We start from the raw sequence: 18,106 nt of genomic DNA, 5'->3' as shown, positions 1-18,106 counted from the left end.
CTGATTTCCCCGTCAGTGTCGAGCTGACAGACGTAGAGTCCACAGATCTGACAGGTCAAAACCATTTCCACACGCGTCCTCACCCCAGTGTTTACGTGTCGCTCAGAGAAAAGGCTTTCGGAGCCCGCCTTGTGGCCGCAGCCCGGTTGCCATGACAACAGCCTGATTGGTGACATCACTGCAGCAGAGTGGCATCATCGCTGGATGATGACTCATCCTCTTGGCCGCTGCTGTGTGTGGTGTGTGAGAACAGGTTTTTAGAGGAAACGCACCAACAAGAACTCGTCTCTCTTGACATTTATGATTTATTCTATGTAACAAAAATAATTACAACGCCTTTGTTCTAGAAATACTGAAAACAAAAGTAAAAAGTAACACAAAAGTAATCCAGCAGGACAAATAAGACATTTACATGAACATCATAGAGAAAGCTTAACAGATTCTTATTGCACAGCAGAGCACAAATGTTCACCTTTTCAAGAAGAAGAGGCACGTCTATGGTTTTTATTCATATTCATGTCCAGCAGCTCAGGGAACGAGCGTGCTGACGAGCTGAACGCTGATGAACTGCAGCACATGTATTCAGCATCATTTAACCTATTCCATCTTAATACTTCATGGATTTCCTAATGCGACACAAGCTCATCTTTGGCACATAAAATCCTGCTCTGGCTTCTCTCTGTGTCATTTTCAATTGGAATGAAAACAAACATCTTTTGTGTCTGCAGTGGTATAGAGTGTGTGTGGATGGAGGGCGGGGCTGAAGGATAATTACGATGGACAGTGTCTAATCAGCAGAGCAAAGATGGAAACATTGTGAAGCCACTTTGTGAGTCAATCTGTTCCAATCACACCATTTTACTTCATACAGGCAAATGTGAAATCAGAGGATTACCCATGGCTGTGACTAATAATGGACTGAGTCCAAACAGGGAGGGGGATGGGGGCTCAGCACATGGGGGTCTAAGAGATGCAAGAACAAATGCCTAAGCCTATAATTGTTGTAAGGATCTAACTTAATTTTATCTGGGTTTTGGGGGTATTTTCTCAGAAATTAGAGTCAAACCATCGCCCAAACGATGGAGCAGATCTAATCTGAGCAGCCACAAAGTGAATCCCACAAAGTCTGCAAAGTCAAAATACGTCTGATATTAGATTGTACTATTGTTGGAATAGAGTATTTCAAAAGACATGCCAAAGACTGATGGTTAGTTTGTACTACAGCAAAACCGTAGCCCCACATACTTAGTGGTAACCATTTCTTACAAAGCGTGACGTATAGCATCATGCTAACGTAGATAAAGGTAAAGCAATGTATGCAGTACATGCTTATATGCGCTGGTTTAAGTTGTCATGCCGCTGATTTTGTACACGCATGTAACATGTGTTACTTATGCCTACCTCATCAGCAATATGTCGGCATATTTTGTCAATTTTGTGCACAATTTTAGATGGCACTGGCGTATGACGACTTATGCCGTCGTACATTAGATTGCTGGTAACTTAGTTAAAATTTACAGCTACACCAGCCATTTTTTTCAGTCACGGTTGCTATACGTCGCAGTGCGACATCCACTCTCATCACAATACACTCCAACAGGCTATGCATTAGTTCAGCATGAGTCAAAATGTTGTCATACACTTGAATAAGTTAGGGACAAGTTACAGATAAGTTGGTCATAGATTATCATTCAACTTGTTAGTGTTACAGTATGTTTACATCCAAACGAGGCTTCCAGTTGATTTTTAAAAATTCTATCTTCAGTGTACAGTATGTCAGCTTGTTGGGCAAAAGCATCAGCATAAGTTGTTTAAACCCTTACAGTGTGACTGGGCCTTTCCCATAAAGACATATATGCCTTTATTTCAAAAGTATACTCCAGTAGATCAGATCATCCCCACTGGCAACAACTAAGGTGGGTAACGGTGAGTAAGAGAGACCGATGGCAGTCAGATTGTTTTCTCCTACTCACAAAAATATGGGTAAGTGGGGACCAAAGCAACAAAAGTCCAAACTGGAGGAAGTACAAAACTAGGATCTTGAACCAAATTCAGTTAAAGCTTGGTTCATGTGGTGTGATTTGCAGCATTGTGTTAACTTGGGATTCTCGAACTTTAAATGGGACTAATCAGATACTGGATTGTATGGCTTCTTGCCACAGGAGAATAGGCTGTAACAAATTTGTGACGAGGTCTTAGTCCTACAAATAATAATAATAATAATAATAATAATAATAATAATAATAAATAAAAAATTAAAAACAGACCAGCGCATTGGCATTGATTTTCTAATTGCTGTTTTTGGATTATACAAAGGGATAAAGAAAAAGAGACAGATGTGGATGTGCTCATGGCTGGGACAAAGGTTTTGAGGACGTCAAATTGGCTGTTGGTGAACCTGTGGCACTGAAACATCACAGACCACCCATCAAGCTTTGTAATTACTACAAAAGACTTCAATTTAGACTGCCAAAATTCTAAATTTGCCAAATTTATCTCTGGGTTTGAACCTTAATTAGATTATTTTTTCTTGTTTCAAAAGTGGAAGTCTGCTTTTGTGCCTCTTGGGAACCAACAAAGAGAATACAAAGTAAAATTTCCACACTATTGTCAGATTGTTTGGATTAAAACAAGACAGGAAGATCATCAAAAAAGTCTGTACTGTTTGACTTTGATCTGCAGGCCTGCAGTTTAGTAGTTTGCAGGTGTGATATTATTCCTATCCACTGGGTGACAGTGTGACACAGGACGGCTCTCCTCTCATGTCTCAGGCTGGATAATGACCTGTCAGCTCAAACCTCCACATACAAGTATTACTCGTGGAACTGTGACAGTAAGCAAACAAAACAACTTGTTCCTTGTCGAAGACAGTACATAAGGTACATCACCAAAGCAAACATAACGGAGGGTAATAATACTCAGTGCTTCAAAAAGAAGATTTACACACGTTTTTACAAAGTCGAGCTAAACTGAGGTGAGGCGTCTCTTGTTACACAAATGATACAAATACAAAACACAGAACAACCTCACCAAGGCCACACATGCTAAGCTTTCACCACTACTCACAGTCACACACACATTCTCACACACACTAATAAAACATTTACATTGTATTGTTTATATTCATAAATACGATTAAAGTCGTATCGTAATGTACATGTAGGTTTATTACATTACACACCCAGGAGGCTGACTCAATTCTTAGGGAGAGAGTGTATTTAGTGGAGGAGGAGAAAAGCAATTTTCACTCAAAAGAAGAAAGATTTGTGCAAAAATGACAAATGATTTACATATTAAAGTACGACCGTCTACTTCAGTTGTGTTCATTTCCTAAAGCAGGATGGAATTGCTAAACTGGAAGGTGCTTTCTTGTTTCAGCTTTTCATAAACTTGAAAAACAAACAGTTGTTTTCCTTAAAAGGAATAGGTCTAAAGGAGGCTGGTATTTTTTAATTAGTTTAGTCGAAATCAATATTGTTTAAAAACTATCATCTCTAAAAGACTCAGATGAAAAGTCAGACTGCACACATCAAAATGCTGAATGCTAGGACTTATGGTAGCGGTGCGTTTGGCTGTTACAGATAGAATTTGCAAAGAAAAATCGCAATTTCCTCATAAACAACATTGGGATTTGGGGAAAACAAGTCATTACCCAAAGTTTAAAGACGTCAATGTATGTTAGACTTTACATGCCTGACCTGACATTTTGATATCTGTGATAGTTTTGACACAATCACAAGTTTTATGATTTGCAAAATTTTATGTGTATCAAATGTGACAAAAACATTGGGCTATAAGATACAAAGAATTGTCAGAACAACACGGTAAAAGTTTAATGAAAGCCAGGAGCTGGCTGGGTTAGTTAGCACGTAACATAACAATTATTTAGAGAGGAAGAGGACACGGATGCAGCATCTTCCTGCTTCATATCAACACCTGAGTCAAAATTGACAACTTGGTTCTAAATTTATTTTGCTCATATTTTAAAAACTGAATTATTTTGTAATTCTAAACAACCCTACCTCTTTTTCAGCAGGTCAGTTAAGATTTGGGATACCACAGGAGTCAGCCATCGGTTCCCTTCTGTTTTCTATGTGCGTTTTTAAAACAGATGTATTATAAAGTACATTCTAGATTTTACACTCAGTTGTTCAGGGTAGTATAATCCACAGATTGTAAAATCCTTACTAATTTCTCAGTTTATCTTCCAAGTAATAAATCCTGGATCACAATGTTTTGTTACATCTATTAATACTAAGCTAAATGCTCTGTTTTGTCTCAAATTATTTTGTTGCTGTCATCTTGACAATCTTTCCAACATATTTCCTAGCTGCTAAGAACTTAGAAAAATATTAAATTAAAACCTCACGTTCATGCACAGGTGTAATTACACCTTCCAGTTAACTGCTGTCATTAAGCCTCACACACCACCTGTACTTCCTCTTTAGCCTTTTGCTCTATTTCTCATCGATTTTAGATCTGAGCTGAGTTCAGCAAAGTTCCTCTCCCTCTGCATATTATCAAAGCGCTTCCTGTCTGACATTTAGGGAGGAAGGAAACAAAAAAAGAGGGTGGCGGCTGAATGGAGGGAGAAGAAGAAAGGAGATGGTTATTTCATGTGAAACAGCGAATTGTGGAGGCAGGTTTGGCCTTTCTTAGAAATATCATTCTGTAATAAGAGCTGCAATTACTGCCGTGATTATCCAGCTTCCAGGATGTTTTGGTGGCTTGTCCTCTTGCTTAAATAAAAGCTTTTTACAAAAGAAAGAACATGTTTTATGTTGATGGGATTTTTCAAGTCCTTTTTACAGTGACACATTGTCAAAACAAAAATGTAGATCTTCAGATGGTAAAATTTGGACATAAATACACAAAACTAAACTAATGACATTTCTAGATTGGAATGGAATGGGAAAAATGCATCACATGTAGTGTAATTTTTTTACTACAATTACTAAAAGTCTAAAAGATGATAACTAAAGTCTAATAAACATGTCATGCAGAAATGAATGACCCTTTCACCTCAGCTGTGCTTTGGTCTGTGTTACAATAAAGAAACATGGGTATTGTCTCCATGCCTTCACATCAGGATGCACGTGGAACATGTCTATGCACAATGCTTATGACGCTGAAGTGCGTTCAGGTCAAGACACATCAAGCATGATGAATTTGGGTCAGGTTAGACGATAACTTGCGGTAGAGCCACTTCCTGTTAGGTGGTCAAGGATTGGTGTGAACAATGTATCATCGGAAGACTACCAACAATCCTGTTCAGCAAGAAAGGCAGTCAAATTTATTTTTAATCATTTTTAGGACCTGCTTTTATATAATTTCACACATTAGTGCTAGTGGGACGTGTTTGTAGACACTGGATAATGGTATTCAGGAGCCATTATTCTGACATGCAGGTACATATTAAACATGAGTAATTTGAGTCCGATTGAACAGTGCTTTAGGGATTTGGAGATACTTCCTTTTTAGTGGCTAACATTTGGTGAGGAAATACTACAGAATATTGTATTTAAGGCAATACATGCAAGTCCGATATATAAAGTCTTTCAAATGTGATCAAAATGTGAGGTCAAGTTAGGGCAACATAACTTGACGGAGACTTGAACTTTTGATAACCTTGTGGATGTCTTAAGATTAAACTGAGTGACTTTCAACTTTTAGGGGGTAATAGGTTAAATATAAACTTTACAAAGCAGCCTTTTAATCCAAAATGGTTTGGATTTAAACTATGACTTCAGAGGCTTTCTGGAAGTCTTGAAAGGTTACGAGTGTACAAATTTTCACAAACCTAAATAAAGGCAGAGGGTGGTGTCTAATTTTCTTTGGTTTTCTAGGAGGTGTTGTTGATCTATTGTCACGCCCACTTGGTTTGAGAAAATGAGTCCAGAAATCCAACATTTATAGCCTCTTAAAAGAAATATGTGGTATTTAGATTAACGTTTAAAGCAATGGGGAACTATCAAATTCACCAAGCCATGGGGTGGCTGTGGCAGAGTGGTTAGTGGAGTTGTCCTGGAACCAGAAGGCCGCTGGTTCGATACCTGTCCAGCTGTCTCAGTTGTTGTGTCCTTGGGCAAGATACTTTAACCCCTAATGCCTCTGATGTGTGTCCCATCAGTGTATGAATGTGATTGGCGCTGCTTAGTCTCCACAGATGATTGTACATGTTAGCTTTGTAGAGACATAATATGAGTAAAATGGTTATGAGGTTATGGTAGAATTTTGACATGAAAATGTGAAGGTTTGACTGCAATTAAATGTGCAGTCTGGTGCAGGTCAGGTGATTTATTTGAAAGTTGTAACAATTTATGTCAAATTTTGAGGTTTAACCATGCCCACATTCTGTAATTAAAACTAATTTTTTTCACATTTATTCAGCCGTGTGTATGACGAGTTAGTCAAAAATAATAAATAATAATAAATTTGATCTAAGATGGTGGACTTTCTGGTAAGTTTAGGATGTACCACTAATAGACTGGTATTTACGTAGATTCTGGGCTGTAACACTCTTGTACCAGTTGTCATTTATGTACGTTAAATTTTTCTTCCAATTTTGTTGTACTCTTTCAAATACTCAGAAGCACAAAACTTTTTAACATGCTTGACAAGTGCAATTTTCTACCTTCAAAAGCAATTCATTAGGCATGAGATGGAGAAAAAAAATCACTTCTCTTTAAGCATTTGCTTTTGGTGCTAAGGTGTAATTATGTAAAACAGCTATCAAGCTTCAGAAGCTGTCAGTTGTCACGAGTCAAAAAGTGAGCTAAGAGGAGAGCATGATCACCAGCTGAACACAGCTTAGACTTAATATGAAATAAAGACTTTTACCTGATTATAAGTCCTTTGTTATCATTTTGACTGAATATTGATTCAGTTATCCCAGCTTTAGGCACAGCTAGAAGTCACAGGCAGCACATCAGTATGCCTCACCATGCTGCTGGAGGAAGGCAGCCGTCTGAGACTTTTCATCAACTGCCTGTTTGGTGCTTGGAGGGTAAAGCCAGTGGACATGAGCCGTGATCTACAACAGAAAGCTTCTGCTTGTGAATTTGTCTGGAAGAGTCAATGGATGTAGTCAGAGAAGAGCGACTGTGTGATCTAGATAGGTGAGGTATCAGGTAGTGTATTCTATTCCAACTGACCAAACCCACATACATAAAATAGTTAATAATATCAGCTGTGTCTCAATTCAGGGGTTGCAGCCAACGTAGGGCATATTTGTTGGCCACTTACACCACTACGTCACAGGCTGTCCCAATTCGTAGGCGCCTACTCATGCGGCCGACAAAATCCCAAAAATGTAGGCTACACCTGAGTATCCTACATGGCCAATGATATTCCAGAATTGATTGCTCTGTCAGCAAACTAAACAGGAAAAAAACAAGACGGCAGTTTGTTTTGGTTTAAAATATAAAGTTTGGAGGTGGTCAGAGGGTTTGGTGGCAGCCTCACCTCTGTCAGAATGTCCCAGGGCAGCAGTGGCTACAATGTAGTTTACCACCATCAGTGTGTAAATGTGTGTGTGTGAATGGATGAATGATTGAAGTGTAAAGAGCTTTGGAGTCTGTGGAGACTTGATAAAGCCCTATGTGAGTTCAGGCCTTTTATCATTTTTCCCATATTGAGCAAAATGCAATTACAAGCACTGATACTGGAGATAAACCTGTCTAATGTGTTTTTATTTTTTTTACAATATTGAAGTTTGTGAAGTTATACCATTAAAAGACAACAGAAGGCATGTGACATAACACCATGGTAATGGGGCAGTGCGTGACCATGCAAACATACGTCATCTGTGGACTAAACCGTCTCATTTCACTGCTGTTTTTTGCAGCCTACACTGGCGGCCTACGGCCCATGTGGGGTAAGGCTTACGTGGCTTCTCTGTAACTATATTTTCTGATAATCTTGATGAGCCATAAAGGCCAAACAAGTGGCCTTTAGTTTGTTTAATGCCATTCCTCCTTTAAAAAGATGTACTGGAAGTAGAATTCACTCTGAAATCCTATTAGGGATGCACAATAAATAGACCAAGTGATTTATCTGCACCAATTTCCTTAATTTTGGGAGATCAGCCGATAGATAAGATTGGTGGAAAAGATCGACTTCTCATCTACCTCCACACAAGTCTAAAAATCAGCCACTGTCCCCTGTTGTTCTGCTGTGAGCAATACCTAATGTCCAGTTAAAACAAGTTTGTATTGTTTCAAGGATGTTGTTTAGTGTTTTTCAATAAAATAAGTTTGGAAAATTAAAGGTGTATTGTGACCTAATAACACCTGACAGTGTCAGTTTAAAAAAAATGGAATTGGCCAAAATCGGAATCAGCCTTTTTAAAGATTGGTAATCAGTGATCGTCCAGAAAACAGCAATCAATGCACCCCTAATTACTTAAAAATATCAGTGATTATCACAGTAAACAGCTAATTTTCACACTTTTGTCACCTTGCAGCCCTTAAATCCTACATTCCTGTGATCTGGGTCAGACACTTTTCACAGACCATCCAGTTAAATTTGACAGGTGGTTAAAGCAGCCATTCAGTTGGATGGCTTATTAAAAACAACAAAAAAGGCGCATCAATCAAGCATTACAAAACCTAGCTTATTTCTATTCATCAGTGCATCTCTCCTCCTCCAACTAGCTGCAGTCCTCCCTTTCTTATCCCACTTTGCTGTTCTCTCAGCCTCCTCCCTTTCCTAGTTTCAGTTCAGCTCTCCTACCCCGCCCCTGGTTCCCCACCTCCCCCATTTCCCCTCTCTCCCCCCCTACTTCTGCATGTCACACTGCAGCAGTAAGACAATGGAAGGGTCAGACTTGGCAGCCTCTTTAAACTCCTCCAGGGTGATTTCATCGTTGTGGTCCTTGTCCATCTTGGAGAAGATCTTATCGACGCGCTGCTGAGGGGTCAGCCCATCCTCGTTCATACGCATCATGATCACTGTGCCGACCATCTTGTAGATGGCCTGCAGCACAAGTAAAGACAGCCATTTTCAGGTGATTCTGTTAAAACGGTTGAAGCGCGTTTCTTTCCGAACGAACACACACCTACCTCAATGATCTCCAGCATCTCCACGCGTGTGATTTTCCCATCTCCATCCAGATCGTACATGTTGAAGGCCCAGTTGAGTTTCTGCTCGAAGCTGCCCCTGGAGGTGATGGACAGGGCACAGATGAACTCCCTGAAGTCAATGGTCCCGTCGCCGTTCTTGTCGAACGTTCGAAATGCGTGCTGAGCGAACTTGGAGGCATCACCATAGGGAAAAAACTGAAAACAAAGTGACATCAGGGATGTACAGTTATTAGTGATGAAAACCGGACCTTAATTTTAACCCTTTGAACAAAATAAAATAAAACACAAACATAGTTTAATAAAAGTCTTTGCTTTGTTTTTATTAAAATTATCTTTATCCCTGAATTTACTTTCTGAAATTAGAGATAAAAGCTTTTGAGTGCATGTGTCAAACTCAAGGCCAATGGGCCAAATCTGGCCTTCATTAACATTTTATCCAGCCCCAAATATAATATTTTAAATGTAAAATAGTTTTATCGTTTCTCTTTGTGTCTTTAGTGCAGTCCTTTCTCGACAGCAGTCCTTTATGTATAAATGAATACATGGATTTTATAGGTTTTTACTGACTTGTTGGACTATGATAAAATGCATCTCTAAGAAACAGTCAATGAAATAGTTGTGAGTAGAGTGTATCGCCAAAAAAATATATTTTTCTGTTAGGGTATGTTCTAAACGCTACATAAGACACTTTGAAAAAAATTGTATTTATAAGAATAATTTGTTAGATAGCATTTGCAACCTATATTTTTTCAATAAATGTTGACAGAGATCGACCCATAGCAAGAACCACATTTTGAATTTTGGTCCACCGATGTAACCGACTTTACCACCACTACTTTAAAAACTTAAATAGTGCAGTTGTTTAACTGCAGCATTCTGCAAAACACATCAAGTAGGCTCATGGGATTGCATCATCTATAATTACCTCAGCCAAGGGTGAGGTAATGTTTTCGGTCACGTATGTCTGTCATTCTGTCGTTCTGTCTGTGGTCAACATTACTCAAAAACTTGTGGACAGATTGTCATGAGATTTTTACCACTCATGGGTAGTGGGCCAAGGAACAAACCTTTAAGTTTTGGTGATGTTCTGGATCACAATGAGGATACAGGAATTTTTTTTCTTTCAACACTCTGAGATCGGCAAAGCTGTGATGCTTTCACAGGGCTTCTGTAAAAAACAGTGAGCTGGATTGGACAGCACGGACTTCAAACTTTATAAAAGTAATGTTAAAACCACATTTAATGATGAATAATTTTCGCCATAAAATGCACATTTACAGAACGTTTTGTGACCAGGAAGTGCATGACTGCACCATGAAACACATTTTTCCCATTTCTTCAAACACACCATGTTTCCGAAACAACCAATCAAAACAGTTTCTCGCTACTAGGCTTGCAGAGAGCTGCCGGGCCTCAAAGATTGGAGACGGGGGGAGCCAGGAAGCACTTTATAAAGAGAGTCAAACCATTAAAAACTCATACAAGGGGATAAAACAGACATTTTACACGGTAAAATGTGACTGATGAAAACTTAGGAACTTAATCTGACATCAGTTTGACGATGAATAACGTCGGGTGATAAGTCTGACTTTTTTTTTTCACATTGGAACAAATCCTGTGCATACTGCCTGCTTAAATGTTTGCTACGTCAGGACTTATTAGGCAAATGTGTTTCCATCTCTGCTTTTGCGCATTTACTCTTACAGGATGGGGGAAATAGTCTTGGCAGAGGTTTGCACTCTCCGAGTGCTTCTAGTTACAATTTAAAATCTGTATTACTAATTACTAATTTTCTAAAATTTTCTGAATTTACTACTTTTTAGGTAGAAAATAATGCACTTGCATGATAGAATGTGGAATTTAGAAAATTTTAAAAAATGGAAATAATTTTAAAAATTGAGGACAAAACAGAAACTAACAAAATTATAAAACAAAGAAAACAAAATGCATAAAAAAATCACAAACTCACAAATGCATGACTCTATGTATTATGATAAGCTGCTAGAGGGCAGCTTTTTTAAAAAGACAAACTGGATGCCTTCCATAAACAAATCAATGTGGGTCAGCTTTAGTCACTGATTAGTCCACCTAAGTGAACAGCAACAGTAAAAAACAGACTCGGGAACATGTTTTCCTCCCACAATAAAAACATGCATGTTAGGCTGCCTTCAGGCTCAGGCCTCCCTTGAAAGAGATTCATAATCTCAGTGGGATTTATCTAGTTAGATAAATAAATAAGTGGAACTTTCATTTCATAACATGCATCTTTAGATGCTATTCTGTTTTATGTTTTAAAAAAAGACAGTAATGAAAAAAATTTTGACAATATATTTTTAAAAGATGCTTCTAGTCCATCTCTCCCCTCCACAGCTTGTTGCATCACACCTGCTCTCTCACCTTGACATAGAGCTGCTGGAACTCCTCCAGGTTAAGAATACCAGAAGGACAATCTTTCAGGAAACCTTTGTACCACTGCTTGAGTTCTGCCTCGTTGAACTCAGTGTTTTTGGTCAGGTCGTCCAGGACCTCCGGGGCCAGCTTGCTGTTGTGTTTCCCCATGACTCTGCAACCGCTCTGCGAGGAGAGACGGAGAGGAAAAGGAAGCTGGATGAGAACAAAAAAAAAAGGTGAGGAGGTGCTATAGACAAACAACAACAGAAGTGCACCTGTGGCATTGAACTGCTCAAGTCTCTTGAGGATGTGCAAATAATTAGTTGCAAACAGATGCGTGAGAAGAAAATTGGCAATATTTTTTCTAGATGTGTCAAAATATTTGGCACTACAGTTTACAGGTGCATTTGTAGCATTATTAAAGGGGAATTACAGATCCAATCAGAATGTAGTTTTATACCACTGTATGCCCATCACTAACACCAGGTTCAAATAATTGAAATTTTCAGATATTCTTTACCATCTTTGTTTTTCATTCACACTTGTAGGGAATTTTCCGCACTCACTCACATTGACATTCTTACAAGGTTGCACTCTCTCTGCCACAAATGGAACAAACTTCACTGAAGACTGTCGCTACTAAATTTGGTTTGATCTGCTAAAGCAGCGTAAAAAGCAATGGTCACACATGCAGCAGAAAGTCTTGGATCAAATCAGTGCTTGGTGAAAGAAAAGGATTGTTGTCAAAGAAGAGAAAACCACAGTTGCGTTATTTTAAAACTGATACGTATGTCCTTTACCAGATACCTTAAACTCAAAAGAGTCACAGCCGTCATTAGGTGGGAGGGTCCTGGATGTGAGAGGAGTTTGTGAAAGATGTGATTGGTTCAATTGTCTATTTGGGGTAGGGTTCGAAGAAGCCATAACGGTTCAGTTGGATGAACGCCGGGCAGCTGGGAGCATGTGTAACACTTCGGCTGGGTCAAAATGGCCATAAAACACCTATAAAAAGATCACTATTTTTGAATATGGATATTCATATCTCCAGAGATGTTTGATAAGATTCACCATAAATCAAATTTCTGGCTGGGCCATTCTTGGACATGCAGAGCTATCCACAGTCACTCACATTGTATTTCTTGAATTCAGTCCCTTCAGGATCTCTGGTGCTCATTCAGAGTGATCATTAAGTTCTTGGACACTAAAGCCGGTATCCCATTGAGCCGTCTGTTGGAGGTTAGATGGCAGCTGAAAATTGCGAGGAAAATGTGAATTATCAGTCGCAGTCTCATTAAAGTGAATGTTTACGACAGGTGGGGTGATGCAGCTTATTTCTATATGCACATATTCTGGGTCATTTCAGGACAGTTTGGGGATTTGTCTTTTGTAAACTACTTGCCAACAGTCAGTCACTGAATCAAGGCTGTTCTCTCTTGGTTGCTCAATGCGGCTGCGTGACCAGCTTTTAGAGGAGCACGGGTTGTGCCAAAGTTCTTCCAATTGAGACATATGGAGGCTTCAGAGCGCTTAAGAAACTTCAGTTAAAAAAAATCACATTTGTAGCCTACTACTTTAGATATGTGATTTGCAACAAGCCTTCTAGCTGTGCAGGCAGTTCCTTTGACCAAAATGAAGAAGGTCTGAATACTTTCTAAAGCCAATGTAAATGAAAAAAACCTGTAAAATGGACACTGGTCATACTACTGAAGAATCGTCAGTCATTAATAAAAACCCTGGTATCAATTTGTCAAGTATTTTTTCTGCCTTTTAATTTCACTGATTGACATATAGAAATAAGAAAAAAGGTCATCCCAAATTACTGAGCAAAGGTATTTTTGTTCCAGAAATGTACATTTTTCTGACATTAACAAAGAGGTAAGCCACCCAACCAATATTACAGTTATTATCCAATAAGAGACTTTTCACAATCACATTATTTTTATATAAAACTGTATAAAACTTAACTATTAATTATTCCAGTATGTTTAGATAATGTGACTAACACTATCACACATACACGTGTGAAAAAACAGCTAGGAAAAGTTGTGATGTAACTCAAAAGCTGTAAATCCCCATAAACCACTACTTCAGTAAGTTCTTTAAAGCACATTTGTGGTATTATTTTAACCTCGACACTCTGGTTGCTTTAGGAAGGGCTCTGATGTCATCACTGCAGAGGTTGGCCAATAAAATGCTCCATTACCCACCATCACCACACATACTTTACATGGTCACTGCAGTGCCTTGATGACGCCATCCCTGACTCAGACAGCTTTCCCACTCTGACACCAGGACAGAGCTGACAGCGCACAGCAAAACACTCACAAATCCTAGTAGCATGGGGGCAGTTTTGCAGCTGAATTATCATCCTGTCGTGTTTTATAGTCTGTGAGTCATGTGGATAGAAGCAACTAAACCCCAGATCACTGCAAACAGTACCATCATTTTGGATGCTGCATTCCTATCAGAGGTGCAAAACACTACAGGGGGCACATAGACTCAAAAGAAAAGCAATAAAGGAAAAAAATAGGAGAGAACTTTGTGTGGTAGGGGATTAAGTGCAACCATTCAACTCCATCGTCCCAAGGAGAAGATTTATTCAAGAAACTACTAATAAAAAGCATTTAGTCAATCACTCCCAACCTATTAAGTATGATTGACATTCTGAATGACGCACCACATACAGCGGGTAAAATAAGTTTTGAGCACGTCAACATTTTTCTCAGTAAATATATTMCTAGAGGTGCTAATGACATGAAATTTTCACCAGATGTTGGTAACAACCCAAGTGATCCATACATACAAAGAAATCAACCATGAATGTCCATAAATGAAGTTATTTGTAATAATGTGGAATGGCACAGGGAAAAAGTATTGAACACATGAAGAAAGGTAGGTGTAAAAAGGCATGGAAAGCCAAGACACCAGCTGAACTCTCTCAGTAATTAGAAAGCAAGTCTGCCCCTTGTCAATGCAAATTAATATCAGCTGGTTCAGTCCCAAATGATGACCAGGTATCACACAAGAACCATCTGATGATGGGTAAAAGTAAAGAGCTCTCTCAAGACCTTCGCAACCTTATTGTTGCAAAGAATAATGATGGCATCAGTTACAGAAGAATTTCTAAACTTCTGAAGGTTCCAGTGAGCACTGTTGGGGTCATAATTTGGAAGTGGAAAGAACATCATTTCACCATAAACTGACCACGACCAGGTGGTCCTCACAAGATTTCTGACAGAGGAGTGAAAAGAATTATCAGAAGAGTTGTCCAAGAGCCAAGGACCACTTATGGAGAGCTTCAGACAGACATCGAATTAGCAGGTACGATTGTTTCAAAGAAAACAATAAGTATTGCACTCAACCGCCATGGCCTGTAGGCACACTCACCATGCAGGACTCCACTGCTGAAGAAACAGCATGTTGAAGCTCCTTTAAAGTTTGCTGCACAACATTTAGACAAGCCTGTGAAATACTGGGAGAATATAGTCTGGTCAGATGAGACCAAAACTGAACTGTTTGGATGCCAGAATACACATCMTGTTTGGAGGTCAAATGGCACTGCACATCAGCCCAAAAACACCATACCAACAGTGAAGTTTGGAGGTGGGAACATCATGATGTGGGGCTGTTTTTCAGCATATGGTACTGGCAAACTTCAAATAATTGAAGGAAGGATGAGTGGAAAAAAATGTACATTGACATTCTTGATAAAAATCTGCTTCCATCTACCAGGATGATAAAGATGAAACGTGGCTGGGCATTTCAGCAAGACAATGAGCCCAAACACAAAGTCAAGGAAACTCTCAGTTGGTTTCAGAGAAAGAAACTAAAGCTGCTGGAATGGCCCAGTCAATAAACTGACTTGAATCCAATAGAAAATCTATGGAAAGAACTAAAGATCAGAGTTCATAGAAGAGGTCCACGAAACCTTCAAGATTTGAAGACTGTTTGTGTGGAAGAATGGGCCAAAATCACACCTGAGCAATGCATGCGACTAGTTTCTCCATACAGGAGACGTCTTTAAGCCGTCATTGACAACAAAGGCTTTTGTACAAAGTATTAGATAAATTTCAGTAAGCGTGTTTTACCCGCTGTATTGAAAAATGAAGGTCCATAAATGTAAAGTTAAACATTGTAAATGTTAAGAAGTGACATTATCATTGTATGTTCCTATACAATGTCAGAATTTGTGCCCTGCATTTGACTCATCACTCATGGGATACACACAGGTGGAGCAACAGGCAGCTGTGGAAAAGGCCCAGGGAGCAGTTAGGGAATAGGTGTCTTGTTCAGGTGCACCTGGCATGGCATGGAATTAAACCCTTGACTTTCCGTTCCCAAGACAGCTGCCCTACCACTGCTCCACAGCTGCCTCACTTGGCCTCCATTTGTAAGAGATGAAACTTTAACCTGCTGTTTGTTGTGGAGTAAGTACTTCTAAACTGTTTTCAAAGAAGACAAGATAGGAATTAATCAATAAATCCCAGGTTTTCATACTTCATAAAAACTTTAAAACACTATTTTTAATGTAAAAAACAACATAAATGTAGTGGAAAAGGTGTCATTAAATGAGAAACCTGTAAGATGGAGCTATAAAATGGGCTTTATTTTTATAAAATAGAAGTAGATCCCCTGACTGGCTGCTCCACCCACCAAAGTCACCAATTGGCTTGACATCATTCTACTGCTGTGTTCAATGACGTATGTCTTTGATATTCTGTTCATGTCAAGAAATAAAACCAGCTTTAACCAGCAGAAAAAATGATGTATTTGTTCTGCAACAAATCAGTGGTCTTATACACAGATACATAAATAAATTATTGTCTGACTAAGACACAATAAACGGGTTGTATGTTTGGGAAAATTACAAGTAGGACAATTATTTAATTTGACTTTGAGGCTCTGAAGGAGATAAACAGACGAGGAAGATCCTGACTGAAAAGGTGATACTGATGAAGATTGAATCAGGGAACAAGAAACAAAGTGGCAGGCAGATAAGCACTGACGTTCACTAAAGTAAGACATTTTATTGGGTCTGGAGGAGCCTTAGAGTATATTCAATCAAGCTGTTGAGACTGACAGTAAACACTGAGTCTAATTTGAGTTGTACATGTGCGGTGGGACTCATATGTGTTGCTGTATCAGTGTTTGTCAGACCAGCCGGAAAGAAATTGAGTTGACTGAGTGAGTTGAGTCTCAGTGCAGTCTTCAGGTTGGTATTAAAGACACAGTGGGTTTTCCATCAGGTGTGACAAAGCATATGTCCCTACCATAGTAACGATGAGAATGCAAAAATCTTCCATAGCAGCAGGGCTGTGGTGGTTTATCATCTTGGTGGCAGTGAACTGGGGTCTTGGATCAAACATGACACCATGGTTTGATCACCAGGAATTTGAATCAGAATTGGTAACACCAAGCCCAGACTTCAACCATGATTGTAACCAGATCATAAACAGAGCCTACATGATATTCATGATAGTAGCAAATATGTCAGGTTGTACAGATTGTCAGTAAATTACACAATTTGTACACCATTTTGTATGTATACAGATTGTACACAGAAAATCTCACAATTTTTTTAAAATTCAGCTTCAAACTAATTTTACATCTCAGAACTGATCTGTAAGGCAATGCCAACCCCTCATCCTCCAACTGTACCTGCTCAGCTTTGCACCCACTGCCACCACCCTCCCCTGTCACATTTGCCTGCTTGGATTAGACGTCAACACTCAATCAGCTGTTGGAAGCTGACAGTAGACAGGCACGGGAACTGATAAATGGCCCAAATTTTAGGTTTGGGGAAGCTCTCGTTGCCCAGACAATGAAAACTTTAACTACACTAATTGCACTAGTAACAGGGCACAACCTGCTCAACTGCCACAAAATGGTGATGGGACACCATAAAAATGATCTGTGTGATGCCTGTGGCAATGAATTAGAGACCTCTTTGCACTACTTAGACCACTGCCTGGATCTGAGTGGCCAAAAGAAAAGAATTCTTGGGGAACCTTTTATGGATCCTGAGAAGCTCAGAACATTGGGCCTCATGCAAGAACATGTTCGTATTCTTATCCTAAATTTCTCTTACTTTTGTTTGTATGAAGGGTTCGTACGAACATGTCATGTCAGATTCAACAAACTCTTCTATCTTCAGGAAAAGTGCGTATATGAGCTGCGTAATTTTCCACCTGTTCGTATCCAGCTGCTCGTGCACGCGAGAGATTAACATAATTACCACCCCAAAAACACCATATAAGGCAAATGACAGCGAAAAATAAAAAAATAAAAACTTTACGAGTTCAGAGATTGTCTGTCAGAGATCCGCCTGTCAGAGATCCAGAAAAGAAAATCTGTCATTTTTAGCAGGTCAGCTGTGGGATAAAAAGAGCTGCTAAAAGTATAAACAACTGTGTTTCATTTGTTCAGAAGCCACACCGTTGCGCACTGTAAACCCCCGCCCCCACTCGCGCTTCGCGGTTGCAGGTGGTCTCAGATGCGGGTTTGAAAATGGATGGATGGATGGATGGATTTTAAAATGTTTTCAAAATAAGTCTGGCACTTTGGAGAAAATCCAGGACTCGCTGGAGGGAATTATATACCCCCTCTGGTCTGGGAACGTCTCGGAGTCCCCC

The 18,106-nt window shown here is 39.3% G+C and overlaps 1 protein-coding gene across 1 annotated transcript in view; it reads right to left on the bottom strand.

The window, feature by feature from the left end:
* Positions 1-8,765: 8,765 nt before the first annotated feature.
* LOC106526298 (hippocalcin-like protein 4) overlaps positions 8,766-18,106 on the bottom strand; it is a 28,934-nt gene continuing 19,593 nt past the window's right edge. Inside the window, exons 2-4 of the mRNA XM_014020879.1 lie at positions 11,481-11,657; positions 9,063-9,278; positions 8,766-8,976 (exon numbers count right to left, since the gene is read on the bottom strand). Of these exons, the coding sequence (XP_013876333.1) occupies positions 8,779-8,976; positions 9,063-9,278; positions 11,481-11,642 (576 nt within the window). The 5' untranslated portion in view covers positions 11,643-11,657 and the 3' untranslated portion in view covers positions 8,766-8,778. The remainder of the gene's footprint in view (positions 8,977-9,062; positions 9,279-11,480; positions 11,658-18,106) is intronic.

Source organism: Austrofundulus limnaeus, unplaced genomic scaffold, assembly GCF_001266775.1.
Source record: "Austrofundulus limnaeus strain Quisiro unplaced genomic scaffold, Austrofundulus_limnaeus-1.0 Scaffold270, whole genome shotgun sequence".
In the NCBI taxonomy this organism is placed as follows: domain Eukaryota; kingdom Metazoa; phylum Chordata; class Actinopteri; order Cyprinodontiformes; family Rivulidae; genus Austrofundulus; species Austrofundulus limnaeus.
The sequence above is the reverse complement of the archived record's forward strand: the minus strand, read 5'-3'. Positions and strand labels throughout refer to the sequence as shown.